The sequence below is a fragment of the Natrix helvetica genome, assembly GCF_964273705.1.
Source record: "Natrix helvetica genome assembly, chromosome: 1".
Taxonomy (NCBI): domain Eukaryota; kingdom Metazoa; phylum Chordata; class Lepidosauria; order Squamata; family Natricidae; genus Natrix; species Natrix helvetica.
This window is the reverse complement of record NC_138548.1, coordinates 350004285-350028544: the sequence shown is the minus strand read 5'-3', so window position 1 is coordinate 350028544 and position 24260 is coordinate 350004285. Positions and strand designations below refer to the sequence as shown.

General features: G+C 45.4%; 1 protein-coding gene across 1 annotated transcript in view; it reads right to left on the bottom strand.

Annotated features, from left to right (window-relative positions):
- The window catches only part of AIF1 (allograft inflammatory factor 1), a 33105-nt gene that overhangs the window by 3717 nt on the left and 5128 nt on the right, over positions 1 to 24260 (bottom strand). The window contains exons 3-4 of the mRNA XM_081934740.1: positions 9936 to 10002; positions 3866 to 3907 (exon numbers count right to left, since the gene is read on the bottom strand). Of these exons, the coding sequence (XP_081790866.1) occupies positions 3866 to 3907; positions 9936 to 10002 (109 nt within the window). The remainder of the gene's footprint in view (positions 1 to 3865; positions 3908 to 9935; positions 10003 to 24260) is intronic.

The following is a 24260-nucleotide window of genomic DNA, read 5'->3' as shown; positions in this document are numbered from 1 at the left end:
CGCCCACCCTGGCCACGCCCCCTGGCCACACCCCTCACTCTTCCAAGGTCAAACGCAACCCTGATGCAGCCCTCAATGAAATCAATTTTGACATGCCTGACCTAGAGTTATTGAGTCCAGAAGGCAGCGTGGTTCCCCAATGCAGCCTGTGTTTTCAAACGTTTTCATCCAAATGACGGCTAAAAAGAATGGCAAATTAAGTCCCAACTCTCACGAATCAATAAGGTGTGACTAGGCCAGAAGGCAAGCAAGAACTACGTTCATTAATTTCTGGTGTGGGGAACACCTGCAAGGGAAGCTGTTTATTCAGCATACTGGAGAATGAGATTAGTTAAATTCATTTATATATTTATTTAGGGACCATAGTTACGACCGCACTGAAAAAAAGTAATTTATGACCGTTTTTCACATTTACAACCATCGAGGCATCCCCATGGCCATTTGATCAAAATTCAGACACTGGTAACAGGCTTGCACCTATGACGGTTGTAGTGTCCCGGTGTTAACCCTGCAACATTTTGGCCAGAAAAGTCAACCTTTGGAATACCGTATTTTTTGGAGTATAATGCGCACCTTCCCCACCCCACCCACAAATTGGGTGAAAATTTACCTTATTTTTTGGGGTATAAGATGCACCAGAGTATAAGATGCACCAACGTTTTGAAGAGGCAAATTTAAAAAAACGTTTTTGCACTCTCACTCTGCAAACCCCCCAAAAACGACCCTTTTCCCACGAAAACGGCCCTGTTCCCCCCCAAAGGCATGAATAGCCTTTAGGAGGCTTGCAGAGTGCTCCTGGGGGGTGCCCCCTGAAATGGGCAACAAATGGCACATTTTTTGTGAACATGGTCCATTTTTTGTCAAAAAAATGGCATACATAGCCTTTAGGAGGCTTATAGAATACTCCTGGGGGCTGGGGAGGCAAAATTCAGCAAACAACAGCCCGTTTTTTACCCAAGTTTGAGCTCTCTGAAAGCCTCCTAAAGGCTCTGCACAGCCATTTTGGTGAAGGGGGGGGGGTTTTCAGGAGACAAAAAATGCTGTATTCAGTGTATAAGGCGCACCCAGATTTTCAGCCTCTTTTTTGAGGGAAAAATGTGCATCTTATACTCCGAAAAATACGGTAGGTGCATTGTATAGACCGAATCCAGGCGTTTTTGAACTCCCGAGCCCTCTACACATCACGCTTTTGCCCTCCCTGGCCCCCAGAAGTATTCTGCAGTGCTCCGCACATCCCAAAATGGATCAGTCTTTGCCAAAATGCGCCTGTTCTTGGGCTCCCAAGCCTCTGCACTTTGCTTTTTTGCCCTCCCAGGCTCCCAGAAGCACTCTGCAGTACTCCACTGTTCTGTTGGGAGAACGAGGCAGGCAGGAACTGAGGCAAGGCAGGTTGAAGCTAACACAACCTTTATTAACAGTATAACATGGCGGAATGTAAGGCAAACCTCAACCCGGCAAACAGCAGCATTTGACAGCTGACAGCCCTTTTTATACCAGAGCTGTCAGACGCTGAACCAATAGAATGGCTGCATTCTCCCGCCAGCCGGCTGCTCACGTCTCAACCAATCAGGGGCCGGCAATGATAGTCAATGGCGTCGTAGCCTCGAGGACTTAAAATCCACATTTTCACTAAAAACGGGCCCATTTTTGCCCCAAACAGGCCCATTTTTTCCCAAAACGGGACGTACGGTCCACTGCAGAGTGCTTCTGGGGTCTGGGGAGGGGGAAATGTGATGAATGGAGAGCTTAGGAGCCCAAAAGCAGGCCCATTTTCTTGTTTTCCTCCTGTAAATTTAGGTGCGTCTTATAGTCCGGTGCGTCTTAGTTTGAAAAATACAATATTAAAATGTCAGAATAAAGTTAGTTGGTTTGGTGCACTTTTGGCTACTCTTTTCCTTTGCGTATTTCCTGAATACACAACCCAGAGTTGTTGGAGATGGGCAGCAAAATTTTTTATAAACAAAAACAAACAAGCAAGCAAACAAACACAGCTACATGAGGAATGCTCTTCACTCCTTTCATTTTAGCCCTCAAGTAACAACTCTGTGAAATTAGCTTGAAAAATCATGATTTCCATCTGTGACTGTGGATTTAAAATCTGGATCTCCCCAGTCCTAAACCAGCATTTTAATCACTGTTCTGCAAATTTATGAACACTTAATATTTTCACATGGTATTTTTTTTTGTAGCCCCTTTTTTTCTAGGCCTTTCCAATTTTTGCCTTGTTAATTTAATCTGATCTGTTTGCGGGTGGGTGTGTGTGGGACTGATTTTAATTTTTTGGTTTTTACAAAACAGTTTTCTTGCTGACTTTTGTAGTTTACACAATTTGGCTTTTGAAAGCAAAAGGTTTTAGAGTTTTGTTTTGTTTTTTGCTTTTTCTCTTTAACTGTATGATGCTTGCAGGTCTCTACATGTATATAAATACAAAATAAATTTCTGTAATGTTGCCCGAAAAAAATGACATGGATACAAACATGGAAGTCATGAGGAATGAAGTGCGACATGGAGGGAGCAGAGGTTCTCCTTAAGAACCTCTTAAGCCAGTTTTGGAAGGTTCTGGAGAACCAGTAGCAGAAATTTTGATTAGTTTGGAGAACCGGCAAATAGGCTGGCCCCGCCCCTGCTGCCTCCCAGCCTCCCAGCCAATCTTTTGTTGCCCTGAACAGGAGAACGGAGCTGGAAAGCAGGTAAGTGGAGTGGGGAGGGAATGAGGATTTACAGTAACCTTCCCCCAGGAGTGGCGACGCAATGGGAATTTTGCAGTATCCTTCCCCTGCCAGGCCCACCAAACCACACCCACCAAACCAAACCACACCCACCATGCCACACCCACAGAACCGGTAGTAAAATTTTTTTTGAATGCCACCACTGGGAGGGAGCCTTATTTTACTGTGGCACTTTGTTAGTAACAAGAACGATGGATAAAGCAGGATATCTGAGGACTTCATTCTTTTTAATTTTTTAAAAATAAACTTTATTAGAATTTTGAAAAAAAAAAAAACTAACAAGAAGTAATGCTTAGAATAAAAATAGCGGGGGGGGGGGAAGGAAACAGAGAATAAAGACAAGAATGTAGAAATCAAAGAAAAGAAAGATTATAAAGAAATATAATTGGTTTATTTGGATTTAATCTTTTTTAACTTTTGGGATGTGTGTTTTTTAATGTTGTACGCCGCCCTGAGTCCTTTTGGAGAAGGGCGGCATATAAATCCAAATAAACCAAACCAAACCAAATCAAATGACTTCCATTTTTTTTACAACAGTTATTTAAGTATAAATATACATTAGCCCATTCTTTTAAAAATGTGATAGAAATGGATTTGATCCCACCCCTATTTCCTGAATTAAGGTTTGGATTAGAATACAGCATTCTAATTCTGCACCTCCAGATTTAGTAACATAGCACCCCATTCAACACACAGACCAAAATGCCTATTCATACATATATTTTTTTTAATGAGTTTAGAAATGTTTCCTTTAAGAGCACATATGTTTGATTTTACTTTAAATATTGAAAAACTGAAGATGTAAGTGCTGTTTTTACAAAACAGCAGATTGATGAAGAAATAATATCAAATGGAAATTGAAAAGAATGACCAGTTCATTTTTACACTAAATTTCTAAATCTATATTTTTGTAGACGAGGTGGCAATTTCAATTTTAAAATGGTGATTAACTTTAAATATTTTGGCTGAGAACTGGAGGAGTTGTTGTTGGGGGGTGTAGGAGAGAAAACAATCTTAACATATTTCTGTGCGGCTATTTATGGTCTGTATCATTCACAGAGTAGAAAGATTATGGTGTAGATAGAAAAATATTTCTGCCTTGATTAGTGCGAATCTCATCTGTCGGTAACGCTTACCTATATCACCTTGTGCATTGAGATCAAATTCCATGTACTTCTCTGAAAAAGAAAGAATGTCAAGAACATATTATAAGTTTATCCAATCCATCATAAATTCCAATTTTGAGGAATTGGGGTAACATAAGAACAAAAGCGTTGTGTGTTTATTCCATTTTACCTATACACAAGAATCTGATCTACTAATGATCAGTGCAAAATAGCACCAGATAAGAGTCAACTGAAATTGGGGAGTGGGGCTGGACTTTGGTCACTTTCAGGGGCAGAAGCAGGGGTGGGATTCAAAAATTTTAGCAGACTTCCGGAACTTCTGGGAGGCCCGTTTTTTGCCCTTCCAGAGCCTCTGCACGGGCCCTGCACTTACCTGGCATCCAAAACGGACCACGTGGAGACTCCTGGGAGAGATGGGGCGGGGCCAGCCAGTCCTTGCAACTACCAGTTCGGCAAACCAGATATAAAATTAGCATCCGGTTCATCTGAACTGGTCCGAACTGGCTGAATCCCACCCCTGGGCATAAGGACTCCAGACTAATGATGCATTTGACCCCCACCCACCCACACCCACACTCACACCTACACCTTGGGCATAGCCTGTTCATTTTTATTATGGGGACTGATTCAAAGATGCTTTTCTAAAAGGCCACTGGGTTTTCTTGGGTTTTTTTGTTTGAAAACGTTTTGCTTCTCATCCAAGAAGTTGCTTCAGTTCTAACTGAATGGTGGGGAATGGAAGGATTTATATTCTTTGCAGTCATCTGGTGGTTAGTTCTCTCAGAGTCATTGAGGCCATTGGAGGTTTATCTATATCCTCAGAGTCCCGCGAATCAGAGTGTGTAAATGAGTGTGGAGCCTTCTTGGGACTTGTCATCCTCTACTTTGCTTGCTTGCTTGCTATCGGCTGCCATAATAATGGGGAGGGTGAGGCCTCGTGGTATTTGCTAGGTGCTGGAGGAGTTATCATGAAGGGAGTTTTGTTCTCACCATCTTCTGCCCATGCTGATGGCTCGTGTTTGGGCTTGGTCAAGGTCAACCGTCTCTGCATACCAGCTTGAAAATGCACCACACATGACACCTTTGGGAGTTGCAGATTGGACATTGGGTTGAGGTAACTGGGAGGAGTGTCCTGGGTAAACATTTGATAGGTACACGTTCGCACTTTTTTGCCTCAGATCTTGCTTCACCTTAGCTGTTTGCATTTCATGTCCAGTAAAAAGTACCTTTATCTCTATTCAAATGGAGCCGGGGGGGTTTTCTTTCTTGGATACTGAATGAGGCATGCCTGACTGCTGAAAGGACTGTGTTGTAGATGGTTTTAACATAGATGGCGTCTTGGAGCCCTCTTACTGACCCTCTCATCATTTAGGAGCATCAATTGGAGGAACTTCCGGCAATGGCGGTCGCCTCTTGAGCTCCGGGAGACGCTACGGAGCTCCAATGGGGCAATGGGTGCTGTTTCCGGCCCTCGTTCCATCGGAGGGCTGAGATTCGGACTGATAGACCACCCTGGCTGGTTTTGGACCTATTTTGGTCTGCCAGGGTGGGCGAGGTGATCGAGGGGAGGTCGTAGAAGATCGTCGAAAAGGCTGGAAGAGGCTGGGAGTGAAAGCAGACGAGGAATGGCGGCGGCACAACAGCGTTCGGCGTTTCGGCATCTGGTGCGTGCGCGCTGGCAGAGGGAGACAAGTGGAGCGACAGAGCGGCCGGTAAGGAGGCGAGGCAGCCGACAAGGAGAGGCCGATAGAAGATCAGAGGCCAGGCGGAATGGAGATAGCAGCGGCTGCATGCAAAGATGCCGCTGCCAAGGGCCTTGCCGAGGCTTTTTCGCTGAGGCTTCTCGTCATCCTCTGGCGGCTCCTGGTGACTCCTGTAGGCCTGCGTTATTAGAAGACGCCGGAAGACCAACGCCAGGAACATCGGAACGCTGGGTGAGCGCTGGGTGATAGCCTGGATTATTGGACCCTTCAGGTGGGAGCCAGGACAGAGTGGGATAGGATGGTGGTTATGGTGGCTGGGGGGGCCTGGATCATCTGAGGCCTCTGGAAGATCTGGCCTAGGGCCATGGACTTGGCCTATGACCATGGAGAGGCTGGAAGGTTGCTGGGGATCATGGATACCTGGATACCTGGGCCAAGACTGCCTCCCCCACACCCACCGAGGACCCTGAATCTTTGCTCCCGAGCTTATGCCCACCTAAGACCATCGAGGGTTATCATCTATTTTACTATTTACCATCTAGGGCTATCACCCATTTTCTCTACCATTTTCTCTACCATCTTCGCCACATCCGTCTAACCCTATCATCTGGACATCTGCTCTCCCCCCCCACTCTTTATTGAAGAATGATCCAGGACAATGCCTCTTACCCCCCCCCCCATACTGACTTATGGGACCAATGCCTCTTACCCCCCCCCCCCATACTGACTTATTTTTAACATCTACAGCACCTTAACCCCCATTGGAATTTTGACAATAACCTATTCGAGGTTAGACTTGCTCCGCCTGCGGGAGGCCCCTCTCTCGCAGGTTTGGCCCTTGGCTCTTTCAAGGGCCCGCCTCGAGGACGGGTTCGTGGACCCCGAGAGGTGCAGGAGCCAGAAGTTAAGGGGATTTTTAGTAAAATGTTTTTTATCTTTTTTAGGGGGTTCCAGGGTGGGGGGGAGGGCCGATCAGACCGGGAGGAGAGCTAGTGCCAGGCAAACAGGTGAGTCCAGGAAGGACGGGGATGAGGTGGAGGGGGGGAAAACAAAGGTCACTCGAACAGAGGGTTGTCCTATTACAACGGTCGTGGGGAGGAGGGGATGCGAGGACAGGATAAGATCCCAAGGTCGATTGGGAGACCGTGGCTGTTGGTTACGCCCGGTCGCTTGTACCAACCCCTGCAGTCTAGGTGGACAGGAACTACAGAGCCAGGGCCTGCGGCTGATGCTTTGCAATGCAAGGTCTGTTACCAACAAGGCCCCCCTCATCAATGAGTTGATCTCAGAGGGGGAGCTAGACCTTGCAGGGATAACGGAGACCTGGTTGGGCCACGAGGGTGGTTTACCCCTCGTGGAAATGTGCCCACCAGGTTTCCGGGCATTCCATCAGCCCCGGGCCCTGGGTAAGGGTGGTGGGGTGGCGGTGGTTATTCGGGAATGTTTAGAGCCGAGGGAGTTCACTGTCCCTCAGATACCCGGGTGTGAGTCCCTTGATGTGAACTGGGGCCCAGGGAGGCAGTGGGGCTTGCTGATTGTATACTTGGCTCCTCGCTATGCATCAGCAGCCCTGCCCGAGCTCCTCGAGCTAATCTCAGCGACGGCAGTTGAGACCCCCAGAGTCTTGGTCATGGGGGACTTCAACTTGCCGTCGACGGGAGCGGCTTCCGAGGTGGCTCGGGAGTTCATGGCTTCCATGACGGCCATGGACCTGACCCAATTAGTTCAGGGCCCCACTCACGAAGGGGGCCACACACTGGACCTCATTTTTGTATCTGAACAGTGGACGAGTGATCTGGGAATGGGGGACTTAGTCATCACGCCCCTGTCATGGTCAGATCACTCATCCCTCCGGCTGGACTTCCCTGGCGCTATCCCCCACCGCGAGGAGGCAGAACCAGACTCTACAAGCTGGTACCGCCCCAGGCACCTGATGGAATTGGATAGATTCCAGACGGAGCTTGGGCCAATACCTGTAGCCCTGTCCCGCTCCCGCTCCGAGGACCTAGTGACTGCCTGGAATAGGGCGACGACTGGGGCCTTGGACCGGGTTGCGCCTTTGCGACCTCTCCTGCGGCATCGACCCACCCGGGCTCCTTGGTTTACTGAGGAGCTAAGGGTGATGAAGTGCCACAGGAGACGTCTAGAGAGCAGGTGGAGGTCCTCACGCTCCGAATCTGACCGAACACAGGTAAGAGCCTATTTGCGGACTTACCTTGTGGCAATAAGAGCGGCCAAGCGTAGGCATTGTGCCGCCCTTATTGCGTCTGCGGATAACCGCCCTGCCGCCCTGTTTCGGGTGACCCGCTCCCTTTTATCGCAGGGGACGCGAGAGGCACCCTTACAGGGAAGAGCAGAGGAGTTTGGGGAATATCTGCAGGACAAAATTGCTCAGATCCGGAGCGGATGGACCTCCGTCAGTGGACCAGACGAGCCGCCAACAGCGAGTCTTGAGAGACCATTCTGGGAGGAGTTTGACTCTGTTGCCCCCGAGGATTTGGACAGGTTGCGTGGACGGCTGCGGCCCACCACATGTTCAATGGACCCGTGCCCCTCCTGGCTGATACTGGCAGCCTGGGAGGTGACACGAGGCTGGCTTCTGGGCCTGGTGAATGCCTCATTGGGTGAGGGATACTTACCAACCGCCTTGAAAGAGGCGGTGGTGAGACCCTTGCTCAAGAGGCCTTCGCTCGACCCAATGGAGCTAGCTAATTACCGTCCAGTCTCCAACCTCCCCTTTTTGGCGAAGGTTGTTGAGAATGTGGTGGCGCAGCAGTTTCCACGACACCTGGACGAATCCGATTATCTAGACCCACGCCAGTCCGGCTTCCGACCCGGGCACAGCACAGAGACAGCCTTGGTCGCGTTGGTTGATGATCTCTGGAGGGCCAGAGATAGGGGTTGTTCCTCTATCCTGGTCCTATTAGACCTCTCGGCGGCTTTTGATACCATCGACCATGGTATCCTATTGCGCCGGTTGGAGGGGATGGGAGTCGGAGGCACCGTTTTGCGGTGGTTCGGCTCCTACCTCTCCGACCGGAAGCAATGTGTGTTGACAGGGGGGCAGAGGTCGACCCTGAGGCCACTCACTTGTGGGGTGCCACAGGGGTCGGTCCTCTCGCCTCTCCTGTTCAACGCATATGTGAAGCCGCTGGGTGAGATCATCCGTGGTTTTGGGGTTGAGTACCACCTGTACGCTGATGACACTCAGCTGTACATTTCAACCCCAAACCACCCCAACGAGGCTGTCGAAGTGATGTCCCGGTGTTTGGAAGCCATCGGGGTCTGGATGGGGGACAACAGACTCAAACTCAACCCCTCCAAGACCGAGTGGCTGTGGCTACCGGCACCTCGGTTCAGCCAGCTGACACCATCGCTGGCCATAGGGGGCGAACAACTGTCCCCTGTGGAACGGGCGCGCAATTTGGGCGTCCTCCTTGATGCCCGGCTGTCAATGGAGGATCATGTGGCAGCCGTGGCAAGGGGGGTGTTCCACCAGGTCCGCCTGGTGCGCCAATTGCGCCCCCTACTGGACCGGAGTGCCCTGCGCACGGTCACTCATGCGCTGGTGACGTCTCGCCTGGACTACTGCAATGCCCTCTACATGGGGCTTCCCTTGGGACGCATCCGGAGACTGCAGCTAGTTCAGAACGCAGCCGCGCGGGTCATCATGGGGAGTACACGATACTCCCACGTAACACCCCTCCTGCGCGAACTGCACTGGCTGCCTGTGGCCTTTCGGGTGCGTTTCAAGGTATTGATTACCATCTTTAAAGCGCTCCAAGGCATAGGACCTAGTTATCTGCAGGATCGCATCCTACCACACACGTCCCTACGACCAATCCGCTCACACAGGGAGGGACTCCTCCTGGTGCCGTCCACTAGGCAATGCCAGCGGGCGACACCTAGGATTAGGTCCTTCTCTGTGATGGGCCCAACCCTCTGGAATGACCTCCCCCCCGACATCAGAACCACCACCGACCTCCGCTCCTTCCGTCAAAAATTAAAGACTCACCTGTTTCAATCAGCTGGCCTGGCACTTTCTTAGTTTTGCCTCCCGGGGATTTATTTTAATTGGGTTTGGGTTTTTAATTGGGGATGTTTTTAGGGTTTCCATAGTATATTTATTTCTTGTACAGTCTTATCTCCTCCATCTAAATGTTTAGTATTTAATTGTTTTATATTATTGTATTTTATCTGCATTTTATCTGACTGTACACCGCCCCGAGTCCCTTTTTGGGAGAGGGGGCGGTTTAGAAATCCAAATAAATAAATAATAATAATAATAATAGGAGTAGATCTGTTCTACTCTGCCAAACTGCAATATCCCATTCCACCCTTTCCAGTACTTCACGTCCGTCACCAACGTCACTCACTTTTAAATACTTCTAGTTTTTCAGCAAGGTCTTCATCTGTGCTGTATTTTGGGCTCTCCAAGAACTCCTGAAGAAGGCCAGGGAGAAAAAAAGTAGTTTAGTGTGGAGTACAACACAAAGAGGCAGTTTGCGAGTGAGAATAGCATTCAATATGTCCTAATGGGAAAATGATGGCCTATCTTAAGACCCATCCAGTATTTGAGGGGCTGCCACAAAAAGGAGGGGGTTATCTTATTCTCCAAAGCACCAGAGGGCCAGGCAAGAAACAATGGATAGAAACTAATCAAGGAGAGAAACAGCCTGGAATTAAGGAGAAACTTCTTAACAGTGAGGACAATTAACCAGTAGAGCAGCTTTGCCTTCAGATGTTGTGGGTGCTTCATCACTGGAGGCTTTAAAGACGAGACCGGATAACCACTTGTCTGAAATGGTATAGAGTCTCCTGCTTGAGCAGGGGGTTGGACTAGAAGACCTCCATGGTTCCTTCCAGCTCTATTCTCATTTATTGAACGTATTAAGACCATTAAGACCCAATTCCATTCATACTTAATTGGGAGTAATTTTGCTTGAACCCTGAAGACAGTGTTTCTCAACCTTGGCAGCTTTAAGCTAGGTGGACTTCAACTCCCAGAATTCCCCAGCCAGCATGACTCCCAGAATTCTGGGAATTGATAACCACAAAGCTTAAAGCTGCCAAGGTTGAGAAATGTTGCTTTAGTAGATGCAAAGATATGGTGGCTTGGATATGTTTCTTAGCCAAAACCACCCTCTTTGCATTCTGAATGAAGTTGAATAAATACTGAATAAAAATGGAACATGACTCTGGTAGTAGAGTTGTAACATGGTGATTTAAATGTGTATTTCTGCCCAGGGTGGGATTCAGCCAGTTCGGACCAGTTCGGGGGAACCGGATGCTAATTTTACATCTAGTTCGCCAAACCAGTAGTTACAAGGACTGGCTGGCCCTGCCCACGCTGCCCCACCCCTCCTAGGAGTCTCCACGTGGCCCATTTTGGATGCCAGCTAAGTACAGGGCCTGTGTGGAGGGCAAAAAACGCGCCTCCCGGAAGTTCCAGAAGTCTGGAAATGGGCCTGGGGAAGGCCGTTTTCACCCACCCGGAGACTCGAGGAAAGCCTCTGGAGCTTGGGGAGGGTGCAAATACCTCCCTGCTCTCGTGCAGGAGGCCGAGTAGGCTACGCCGGCCGTGACCACACCCACCGAGCAACCGGGCAGAGAACTGGTTGCTAAAATATTTGAATCCAACCCCTGTTTCTCCCCCAAAATGGCGTGGATTCCTTTTAATTTACCTCAGATTAAGGCTGAGTGATGGTCTTCCAGATTTTCAAAGATATCGGCTGTCTATATTTTGACTTTTGAAATTTCTTTGAATGTTAGTAGCTCTGGTTGATAGTTCTGTTGTTGGTTTGAGCTCCCAGCTTGGCGACTTGGTTGCAAACAATCCAAAGCGCACTGAAGATGTTTCCTCGAATGGGGACAAAAACATTTGCAACCAAATCGCTAAGCTCATAGCTCAACCCAACAACATATTTTGACTTTTGTTATTAAGCAGAACAGGAGTAATTTTGACTACCCACCAGTAGGGGTTTAGCTAAGAAAGCTATTACTTGATTCATTTGAAAAATACGGCGAGTGCTTGGTTTTAATTTCATTCAGTTATTTTTCTTGATTTTATTGCAGCAAGATATATTGGAAAGACTTTGGGGTTAAGGCTTAACTTTGATCCCAATTCCCATCCTGATCCTTTGTGATTACAGTAATTTAAGACTTGGAGATAAAAGACCTTTTGGGGGAGAACCTAGGCAGGAAAAAAAATATTAATATTTAACTCAACTGGTCATTAAAAATTCTTTTAAAGTTTTGAGAGGCTTCAGAAAAAAAATTGGATTGCCTAAAAATGGTTAGTCGCAATATATCCAATTAAAGCGTTGTTGATATTCCAATGCAGCCGGCTGCATTGCCAGCTGCTGAAATCATTGGCTGTGTTACAAAAGGTCTTGGTTGTATCTAAATGTATAGGGAGGGACATCTGGGGCAGAGAGGGGGCCTAGGAGAAGTCATCGTGGTCAACTCACCAGGGGACTACAGTTACTCTCATATCGAAGAATTGGTGGAATAAAATCACTAAAGAATGGATGCAAAAGGAAGGATAAAATGAAATGCGAATGGCAAACATTAAAGTTGTTTAATTATTTTAAATATTTAAATTGAATTGTTGAACTGTGTCGCAGTATATTGTCCCAGGGTGAGTTGGCTACGGAGACTTGTCCCATTCCGGAGGCAGGGAGTTCAGAGAAGTAAAAATGGGCAGTATGATCCTATAATGAAAGCCTTGGGGTTTGAATCACATGGTCACAGCTGCTGTCTTAATATTTGACCCCTTCAAATATAAAATTGCATTACTATATAAATTGAGATGTACCTTGTTCCATTTAACTTTAATTTCTCTCTCTCTCTCTCTCTCTCTCTCTCTCTCTCTCTCTCTCTCCCTCCCTCCCTCCCTCCCTCTCTCCCTCCCTCCCTCCCCCTCCCTCCCTCCCCTATTATTCTATCCAGCCTAAGCAGGGGGTTGGACCAGAAGACCTCCAAGGTTCCTTCCAACTCTGTTATTCTATTCTATTCTATTCTATTCTATTCTATTCTATTCTATTCTATTCTATTCTATTCTATTCTATTCCATTCCATTCCATTCCATTCCATTCCATTCTATCTATCCGTCTAGCCGTCCATCCATCCATTCATACATCCACCTACCTACCAGTGGTGGGATTCAAAATTTCTTACTATTAGTTCTGTGGGCATGGCTTTGTGGGCATGGCAGGTGAAGGATACTGTAAAATGCCCATTCCCTCCCCACCTCACTAACCTGCTTTCCAGCTCCCTTCTCCTGTGCAGGGCAACAAAAGAAGATCAGCTGGGAGGAGTCGAAATCGTGACAATACGACGTGCGATCTCAGTGCTCTGAGATCGCAATCGACACTTTTGCCACTGGGTGGTCCAAATGGACCTAAATTGTCCCATAGAGACAGTGAACAGGAAGAATACATTTTGCTGATCTCAGGGACATCGCAAAGTCCCTGATTGATCCAAGAGAAAGTCTTCAAGCCGGTGACAAAAAATCCAGCCAGAGGCTGATGAAGTCGGGGCGATTCCAAAACAGAAGGATATGGAAAGAGAAAGTGTTTCCAGCTGGTGAGGAAATTTTACTGTTTTAAGAGTGACTGCCTATAAAAAACTTAAAATAAATTCTAATTGGAGAACAGAAGAAATAAGTGGCGAAATTAAATTTGGAATGGTTTTTGACAGGGGGTTATCTTTTTTCTTTTGAATGTTATCTTCACGGACGGAATTTATGTAAGACCTTTAAAATGAACGGACTAAGCCTTCTTCTTCTATTTTCCTTTTTTTTCATTACTCTCTGTAACCTATGGTTCAAAATCCTCCTCTTTCATTACTGTGGGTGTTTTTCTAACTCATTTAAGAATTGGACTTTCTTTTCAATTTGAAATACAAAAAAGACATTAAAAACATTTGCAACATTGTAACAACAGCACTGCTACTTCAGAAGCTAGAAACTTTGTGTATTGGAAACGAAACACTTTACTTTCTCTCACTGATTATCTCGGCTCAGCACTTCAAGGTCTTACTGCTTGTTTACAGAGAGCGATAAGAAGAAAAGCACACAGATGTTCCTTTGAGGTACTTCTAATCAGAGAGAGGTGAAGATGAATTGATTATTGTGAATTGAAGTCTAACCTTTGCTAAAAACTTCTAAGCTAAAATAGCAGTGTTTTATTACTTGAAAACAATGGCACAATTTCAACAGGAGAAAGAGGCTTTAAGTCTGCAAAAGATATTCTCAGAAATACAGAAATTATCAAATACACATGAGAGGATTGAGAAGATGTTGGATGATTTAGTACAATTAACAGCAAAATATGACGGAGAAGTTAAAGAGGCTTATCAAATGGATAAAGTGGCAGTTAAAATGAAAAAAACCGAAGAGGAAAATGAATATAAAGAAACTAAATCTCATGATATTTATGGTGATTGCTTTGTCTCTGAAAATGGAAAGAATGGAATATTGAAAGAGGAATTAAATGGAGGGGAAACTTACTTCAGATGGCAAGATACAGAAGAAGAAAAAATAAAATAATTTATGGATCTAAAGAGAGAAATTTTATTAGCAATACAATACAATACAATAATAATACAATAGTAGAGTTGGAAGGGACCTTGGAGGTCTTCTAGTCCAACCCCCTGCCTAGGCAGGAAACCCTATACCGTTCCAGACAAATGGCTATCCAACATCTTCTTAAAGACTTCCAGTGTTGGGGCATTCACAACTTCTGGAGGCAAGCTGTTCCACTGATTAATTGTTCTAACTTGTCAGGAAATTTCTCCTCAGTTCTAAGTTGCTTCTCTCCTTGATTAGTTTCCACCCATTGCTTCTTGTTCTGTCCTCAGGTGCCTTGGAGAATAGCTTGACTCCCTCTTCTTTGTGGCAACCCCTGAGATATTGGAACACTGCTATCATGTCTCCCCTAGTCCTTCTTTCTCTTAAGCTAGACATACCCAGTTCCTGCAACCGTTCTTCATATGTTTTAGTCTCCAGTCCCCTAATCATCTTTGTTGCTCTTCTCTGCACTCTTTCTAGAGTCTCCACATCTTTTTTACATCGTGGCGACCAGAACTGGATGCAGTATTCCAAGTGTGGCCTTACCAAGGCATTATAAAGTGGTATTAACCCTTCACGTGATCTTGATTCTATCCCTCTGTTGATGCAGCCTAGAACTGTGTTGGCTTTTTTGGCAGCTGCTGCACACTGGTGGCTCATATTTAAATGGTTGTCCACTAGAACTCCAAGATCCAAGATCCGATAGTTTTGATAACACCACTGACAATTAAATATAAGCGGATTAAGGAAACAGAAGAAGGGCATCGAAATTACATGAGAGATTTTATAAGCAAAGAGTTGCTAATAGAAGTTGATTACAAATACAAAGTTGATTAAAGAGAAGATAAGAGGACTGATACCACAAACAGCAGAAGATACTGTCTGAGACTGTTTTGTTACTGGAAAGATACAGGTTGATAGATGGAAGAGTATAACTTAAAACTAGCTAAACTTAGTGAAATTTAGTGATAATAGATATAGTTAAACAAATAATAGATAATGTTAATAATGTATACAATGTGTCGTGTTATGATAAGCAATAATGGGATATGAATATTGAATGGTACCCATGAAAGGAAGATTAGAAACCCTCTTGGATTTTATATAAAGATTAATAAAAAAAACTAAGTTAGATATAGTTAAGTTTTGAATATTAGGGGGAAAATGTTATGATACAGGATATAGTTAAATGAAGGAGGGATAATGATAACAAGGTATATACAGGTATGGGTACAACATATGGAAATTGGATGTAAATTGCATATAATGATTTGGAAAGAAGGATTAGGAAACTTTGTTATTAAATATTATGGATGTTTAGCTAGAATAGGACATAAAGATTCCGTGTTATCAGAGGATCTTAGAAATAGTAAATGAAATGCTTGTATGTGGTTATGTATTAAATCTTGGTATATTTTATGATGAAGGACGTTTAAATAATTATAGTCGAATGTAAATGGAGGTATGATGATGGAAATATGTACAAATATTTGAGTTAATATGAATTATGTTTGGTGACTGTGGAAGAGATGCACGAAAGCCTTTTGTAACCAACTGATACACTTTCTACAGTATGCAAAAAAACAAGATTTTATGTGTTGTGTTTGTTTTGAAAATTAAAAATTAAAAAAAATCTCTATAAAAAAAGATCAGCTGGCAGGCAGTGGGGGCGGGGCCAGCCTATTTGCCGGTTCTCTGAACTACTCAACATTTCCACTACCGGTTCTCCAGAACCTGTCGGAACTGGCTGAATACCACCGCTACTGCCTACCTACCTACATCTATCTTTCTATCCATCTGTAGGAAGTTATCACACAGCCCTCCCCCAGAAAAATGAAATATCCTAGGAAATATTGAAAAGGCAGAATATTTCTCTGGATGTGAAAAGAAACATGTTTGAAAAAGACAAAATAACTCTCCCTGCAGCTTCCTGCCCCCACCTTTTCTCCATGAGCCATTAAAGCCTAAGCCAGTCCCTTTATATAATAAAAGAGTTCTCCCCTTCAGCTCCAGGGGGATGGGAATGAAGGCATGATAATATAAGCCTTTACTCAACTGACCACATGGCATCTGAACTCAACCAAACCTGGATTCAAAACTCAGCCTAGAGGGTTGCCCTTGCACGGGCCCATGGGAGTCTGGCAGCCAATCAGAATACATTTCTTACACAGGAACAGGAAACAGATAGGTGGGGCCAAACAGATTATAAAAAGCCCTGCAAGCACCTCTTCTCTTCCCTTTCCTTCTCTTCTTCTCCACCAACATTGAAGCATGTGATCACCTTTTCTGTTCAGGACTCAAGCCATGTGGTCCTTTCCACCATTAAAACCATCCTTCCAAGCAGCCTCCATGTCTCCAGTGTCTTTTTCCCCACTTGGAGCCGAACCCAGAAGGACATTTCTTCCAACACATCCACCTACCTACCAGCCACAATCTACCTACCTAGCTTTCTACCTACCTACCTATCCATCTATCTAATTCATCTCTCTGATCCTCTTCCTTGTGCAAGTGAAGCAATCAAAATATTATTAGGAAATCAGATTGAAGAGGGCCGTCATGACAAAATTATTTTTACTCTTTTTAACAAGTATGACGGAGCAGAAAATCATTGCTATTTTCTGGTGATGTTCTTGGTGGTGGTGAACATAGGTGAGCTATTTTCAAGGCAGATGCCTTTCTGAATGTTTCCCAACTTTTCCAGTGAAAGCTGCACATTAGTTCTTCTGTCCTTGTTGAAGGAAGTGAGGAATCTGGTAAGGAAAACTCTCTGAAATGATGACCCAATAGCTCATGGGTTGCCTAGTGTTATAATCTATGTTAGCCACTGGAGGGCAGCACAACTACAAGGTTAGGTTGGGCCGGGGACAAAACTAGAATTTCAACAATGTTAGGTGGGTACATTCACAATATAGCTATGGTTTGTATAATCACTTTGAACCCCAGCCTGGTTTTTACAAGTGTAACATATCTTCCAGAAATAGTGCAGTAGACCACACTTGGAATAACTGCATTCAGTTTTGGTCGCCACGATGTAGAAAAGATGTGGAGACTCTAGAAAGAGTGCAGAGAAGAGCAACAAAGATGATTAGGGGACTGGAGACTAAAACATATGAAGAACGGTTGCAGGAACTGGGTATGTTTAGCTTAAGAGAAAGAAGGACTAGGGGAGACATGATAGCAGTCTTCCAATATCTCAGGGGTTGCCACAAAGAAGAGGGAGTCAAACTATTCTCCAAGGCACCTGAAGGTAGAACAAGAAGCAATGGGTGGAAACTAATCAAGGAGAGAAGCAACTTAGAACTGAGGAGAAATTTCCTGACAGTTAGAACAATTAATCAGTGGAACAGAAAATGACTCCAGAAGTTGTGAATGCCCCAACACTGGAAATCTTTAAGAAGATGTTGGATAGCCATTTGTCTGAAACGATATAGGGTTCCCTGCCTAGGCATGGGGTTAGACTAGAAGACCTCCAAGGTCCCTTCCAACTCTGCTATTGCATTGTATTGTATAAATTTCAGATGTACAGCAGGAGACTCAGCTGCGTCCCTTACAATCAGGAGGCGTTAACAGAGGGATATAATCAAGACTGTGTGAAGTGTTAGTACCACTTTATAATGCCTTGATAGGATCATATTTGGAATATTGCATCCAGTTTTGGTTGCCGTGATAATAAAAAAGATGTGGAGACTCTAGAAAGAAGGCAGAGAAGAGCAACAAAGATGATTAGGAGATTGGAAACTAAAACACATCAACAGCACAGGAATTGGGTATGTCTACTTTAATGAAAAGAAGGACTAGGGGAGACATGATAGCAGTGTTCCAATATCTCAGAGGATACCATAAAGAAGAGAGAGTCAAGCTATTCTCCAAAGCACCTGAAGGTAATACAAGAAGCAATGGATGGAAACTAACCAAGGAGAGAAGCAACCTAGAACTAAGGAAAAAATTCCCGACAGTGAGAACAATTAGTCAGTGGATCAACTTGCCACCAGAAGTTGTGGGTGCTCCAACATGGAGGTTTTTAAGAAGAGATTGGACAACTATTTGTCTGAAATACTGTAGAGTCTCCTGCTTAAGCAGGAGGATGGACTAGAAGACCTCCAAGGTCCCTTCCAACTCCCATCATTCTGAGTTTTGTAGTAGTTTTCCTAGCTATCAAATTTTATTTGCATGACGAGTTTTTGTGATCTACAGCTCATTTCACCAAGTGACAAGGAGCTCATGCGGCATTTAAACTGGGATGGAATTTGGGGAAGAGGGGAAGACACAAAATAACCATCTTAGAAAAAAAAAATTCAGCAGCACAACTGAGTGTGAACTTGCCATCGAAAGATTTCAAGCTGTTTCAAAAGATCTTAACAAATACAACGGGCCTTATCAGTTTTCAGTGGGTAAGGAACTTGGAATCAGTTTCATAGAGGACGACCAGGTATTCAACGAAAAGGGTACATCTCCTTTTTGTCCTCTTTCTGGTAGGCACAGCCTTAAAATCAAATAATATCTGGCTTTGGGGTGCCTTGAGTTATTTTTTGGGGGTGTGTTGTTTTCACAACAGTAGTCACTGGAATTTACATGTACTGTGACTTGTAAATGGTCTGCTTCTTTCTTTCTCTTGTCGGTCAACAGACCAACTGCCTAGAGTTGAATGTAGTTATTTAATGTCAATTAAACAATTTACATTATTTAATTTATTTCCTGATTCTAGCAATCGCCTTCAATCCAGCCTCTTCACTGTAGATCACATGATTCCTTATATACCTTTCTGTGGTGAGACTTGGTTTTATTGCTAGCATATATCTTTTAAAATAAAAAAAAGTTACTTCTTTATTTTATGGAAAAATGTGACAGTTGAAGAGCCACTCTTTCTAATGCTGGAGAAAGACATTTCATAGACACATAGGTCTAAGTACATCTTTTTGTTGTAGTTTTTCGCTCTAATAACGGCTCAAAACAGTTAAACGGTATGTCCTTCTTTCCCTCCTTAGTCGTCCTTCCCAATTGTCCATATCTGTTCTGACCTAGGTTTCCCCAGCAGCATGAAGCTGAGTCCTCGTCCCGATAAACCCCTTTTATTTAATTTGCAGTGAATTCCTCTCCAGCAAAGTTTTTCCTCTCCCACAGTCTTTCATGATAGTTCACAATTACTAACCTTTATCAGGCTTGGAGAGTGGCTAGACCGATATCTTTCAGACGCCTCTGCAATGCTTGGCAAGAATGCAGGAATGAACTAATTGTCTCCTGCAAACTCCTCTCCCCTTTCGCTCCTCTTTTGTTCCCTATGGGAGGGGCCATTCACTGTCCACCTGTGGCTTTACTCCCAAGTTGACCCTTGTTCCTTAGCTGTTCCCTTCGTCTGGCAACTCTGTACATGCGCACACTGGGAACAGGCTCCAGCTGTTCTTCTGCCTCACTGATGTCCGACTCTGAAGGCAGCTGATAATTGTCAGACGGCCCTGGCCCCCTCTCTGCCTCAGATGCAGAGCCCTCATCAGAGCCTTCCCCAGACTCCAGGACTGGCCCATGTTCCTCCCCAACCTCCTCACTGTCCGAATTTGCTGCCAGCTCTGCTGGCGGGCCACAACATCTCCTCCTTCACCTGTTCAGATATCTGGTAGTTCTAATCTCATCTGTGACCTGTAGCTGCAAAACCAACTTTGTCCCAAAGGTCCTTTTGTCAAATTTAATGCTGACCATATCAACTGTCAGGCCTGCAGTCACATTCCTTTTTAGGATCTTTGGCCCGCCACCTTTTTCAAAAGGCAACTGGACTTTGTTTTTCCTCTGAGACGTTTCGCTTCTCATCCAAGAAGCTTCTTCAGTTCTGACTGAAGCTTCTCAGATGAGAAATGAAATGAAATATGTCAGGCCTGCAGCCATATTCCTTTTGGATCTTTGGCCTGCCACACTTTCTATTATTCTACTATGCCTTTTTCTATTGTGGGAAAATGGGAGGGGGGGATTGTACGGAGTTAGATGCTATGTAGCCAAAACAAAATTCCTTCTAAAAAGCCAAGGTCATCCTTTGTCTCTGCACCTCGGCACCTGACCGGAACTGGATGGGTGGAAGCTGCCAGCATGGCAATGGGACATTAGACCATGTGATGGACTTGTGGGTGTGGGGGCAAGATCTTGAACTTTCAACTAGGTGAGGAAAACCGGGAAGCTTTCAGATTCGGGTTTTCTCAGATGTGCCAACATGGCTCTCTTAATAAATTGGAACTTTGAACAATACTTTGCCTCGGACTCTGATTTACTTTTGGGTGCTATTTGGAAACCTGACACAAAGTCCAGTTGCCTTTTGAAAAATCACCTTTAGGGCAACCATAATCTGGACCACTGAGAATCACCAACCTGTTATTCACCATCTTATTCCAGTTTAAATCCTCCATCATTCTGACTCATCGGAAAAGCTGTTGCCAGATTCCTCTGATTTTCAGCCCCCATGGGCTACTGTACCACCGCTCTTTGCCTACAATGTTCTTAACATTACAGAAAAGTCTATAGTACCATTCATGCTGTAAAATGAAACCTGGCAATAACAAGATGGTTGATAAGGCGCTTTACATGCTGATCATTGTGGACTGTGGAAGTTGAGATTTTAAGCAACACAGTTTCTTGCTTCGCAATCTGTGATTTGAATCTCTCTGCTCATGTATTTACTAATGGGGTTATTTCACCAGTAATTGAAATGCAACATGGGACCTAAGGATGACCTTCGTTTCCCCTATGTTTTAATCCAAGGCTGCAGCTTTTGACATAAGATAACCGGATGAAATCCACAGTATCTGGTTTGCTGAAATGTAGAAAAAAAGCTCATCTCCAGATTATATTATGTGCATTTGTGTGTAAATAAACAAATAAATATAAAACTGGTGTAAGAATCTGTACCTGAGTTTGCTGAAGCAATGTAGCGATGTGGTAAATATTCAGAGACACAATAAATTGTGAGTAAGTCAAATCTAATGCCGATCGGCAAAAAGGTTTTGATAGAGGTAGGTTAAAGCTTTTTTTGTTTGTTTATTGATTGAAATTTCTTAATTATGACCCGGTTTAGTGGATAAGAACACTTCAATACATATCTCCGGGATAAAACGGAGTATTAAAAGATGGATGAAAATAATCTTAAATGTGTGGGGAAGAACTAATCTAATAAAAATGAATTTAGCCTCAAGACTGATATGTATTTCTTTGGGGAACAGAATCTGTTTGGACTGGGCCAAAGTCTTCCAGGGAGCTTCAGTGACTGGGTGAGGGGAAGAAGTGGTATTCAGCAGGTTCTGAACAGTTCTGGAGAACCGGTAGCAGAAATTTTGAGTAGTTTGGAGAACCGGTAAATACCACCTCTGACTGGCCCCACCCCCATCTATTCTCTGCCTCATGTGTCCCAGCTGATCAGGAGGAAATGGGGATTTTGCAGTATCCTTCCCCTGCCACGCCCATCAAGATACACCCACAGAAACGGTAGTAACATTTTTTGAATCCCACCTGGTGCAACACCTTCACCACTAGACCTTGGGCCAATCCCCCGTCTTGGGCCAAAAATCACTTTCATGACTGAAGATAGACTTGAACCTGGTCTGACTCATCATTCCTGGGTTTGCAGCCTATTTCACCATTGTTAATCAAGGATATTACTCAATTAACTCCACTTCCTGGGTTCAAAAACATGAATTGTTCAGGCAAGGTGAGCATCTCTCATGAGGTTCAAAATCAATGTTCCTCAACCTTGGCAAATGTCTATGGAGATTCTCAGTCATCTAGGTCACGGTTGTCCCAAAGGTGGTTTTTTTTTTCAGGAGGCAACTGGACTTTCTTGGTTTTTTTCTTTGAAGACGTTTCGCTTCTTATCCAAGAAGCTTCTTCGGCTCTGACTGGATGGTGGATAAATCCTTCCATTCCCCACCATCCAGCGACACCAGAGGTGGTATTCAGTCAGTTCTGACCGGTTCTGGAGAACCGGTAGCGGAAAATTTGAGCAGTTTGGAGAACCAGCAAATACCACCTCTGGCTGGCCCCGCCCCAATCTATTCGCTGCCTCCCGAGTCCCAGCTGATTGGCTGGGTCTTCTTCTATTGCCCTACACAGGAGAACAGAGCTGGAAAGCAAGTTAGTGGGGTGGGGAGGGAATGGAGGTTTTACAGTATCCTTGCCCTGGAGTGGGGAGGGAATGGAGGTTTTACAGTATCCTTGCCCTGGAGTGGGGAGGGAATGGAGGTTTTACAGTATCCTTGCCCTGGAGTGGGGAGGGAATGGAGGTTTTACAGTATCCTTGCCCTGGAGTGGGGAGGGAATGGAGGTTTTACAGTATCCTTGCCCTGGAGTGGGGAGGGAATGGAGGTTTTACAGTATCCTTGCCCTGGAGTGGGGAGGGAATGGAGGTTTTACAGTATCCTTGCCCTGGAGTGGGGAGGGAATGGAGGTTTTACAGTATCCTTGCCCTGGAGTGGGGAGGGAATGGAGGTTTTACAGTATCCTTGCCCTGGAGTGGGGAGGGAATGGAGGTTTTACAGTATCCTTGCCCTGGAGTGGGGAGGGAATGGAGGTTTTACAGTATCCTTGCCCTGGAGTGGGGAGGGAATGGAGGTTTTACAGTATCCTTGCCCTGGAGTGGGGAGGGAATTGAGGTTTTACAGTATCCTTGCCCTGGAGTGGGGAGGGAATGGAGGTTTTACAGTATCCTTGCCCTGGAGTGGGGAGGGAATTGAGGTTTTACAGTATCCTTGCCCTGGAGTGGGGAGGGAATGGAGGTTTTACAGTATCCTTGCCCTGGAGTGGGGAGGGAATTGAGGTTTTACAGTATCCTTGCCCTGGAGTGGGGAGGGAATGGAGGTTTTATAGTTTCCTTGCCCTGGAGTGGGGAGGGAATTGAGGTTTTACAGTATCCTTGCCCTGGAGTGGGGAGGGAATGGAGGTTTTACAGTTTCCTTGCCCTGGAGTGGGGAGGAAATGGAGGTTTTACAGTTTCCTTGCCCTGGAGTGGGGAGGGAATGGAGGTTTTATAGTATCCTTGCCCTGGAGTGGGGAGGGAATGGAGGTTTTACAGTTTCCTTGCCCTGGAGTGGGGAGGGAATGGAGGTTTTATAGTTTCCTTGCCCTGGAGTGGGGAGGGAATGGAGGTTTTATAGTATCCTTGCCCTGGAGTGGGGAGGGAATGGAGGTTTTACAGTATCCTTGCCCTGGAGTGGGGAGGGAATGGAGATTTTACAGTATCCTTGCCCTGGAGTGGGGAGGGAATGGAGGTTTTACAGTTTCCTTGCCCTGGAGTGGGGAGGGAATGGAGGTTTTATAGTATCCTTGCCCTGGAGTGGGGAGGGAATGGAGGTTTTATAGTATCCTTGCCCTGGAGTGGGGAGGGAATGGAGGTGTTACAGTATCCTTGCCCTGGAGTGGGGAGGGAATGGAGGTTTTACAGTATCCTTGCCCTGGAGTGGGGAGGGAATGGAGGTTTTACAGTATCCTTGCCCTGGAGTGGGGAGGGAATTGAGGTTTTACAGTATCCTTGCCCTGGAGTGGGGAGGGAATTGAGGTTTTACAGTATCCTTGCCCTGGAGTGGGGAGGGAATGGAGGTTTTATAGTTTCCTTGCCCTGGAGTGGGGAGGGAATTGAGGTTTTACAGTATCCTTGCCCTGGAGTGGGGAGGAAATGGAGGTTTTACAGTTTCCTTGCCCTGGAGTGGGGAGGGAATGGAGGTTTTATAGTATCCTTGCCCTGGAGTGGGGAGGGAATGGAGGTTTTATAGTATCCTTGCCCTGGAGTGGGGAGGGAATGGAGGTGTTACAGTATCCTTGCCCTGGAGTGGGGAGGGAATGGAGGTTTTACAGTTTCCTTGCCCTGGAGTGGGGAGGGAATGGAGGTTTTACAGTTTCCTTGCCCTGGAGTGGGGAGGGAATGGAGGTTTTATAGTATCCTTGCCCTGGAGTGGGGAGGGAATGGAGGTTTTATAGTTTCCTTGCCCTGGAGTGGGGAGGGAATGGAGGTTTTACAGTATCCTTGCCCTGGAGTGGGGAGGGAATGGAGATTTTACAGTATTCTTGTCCCAGGAGTGGGTTGGAAATGGAGACTTTACAGTATCCTTCCCTCAGGAGTGGGGAGGGAAGGGATTTTTCAGTATCCTCCCCCTGCCATGTC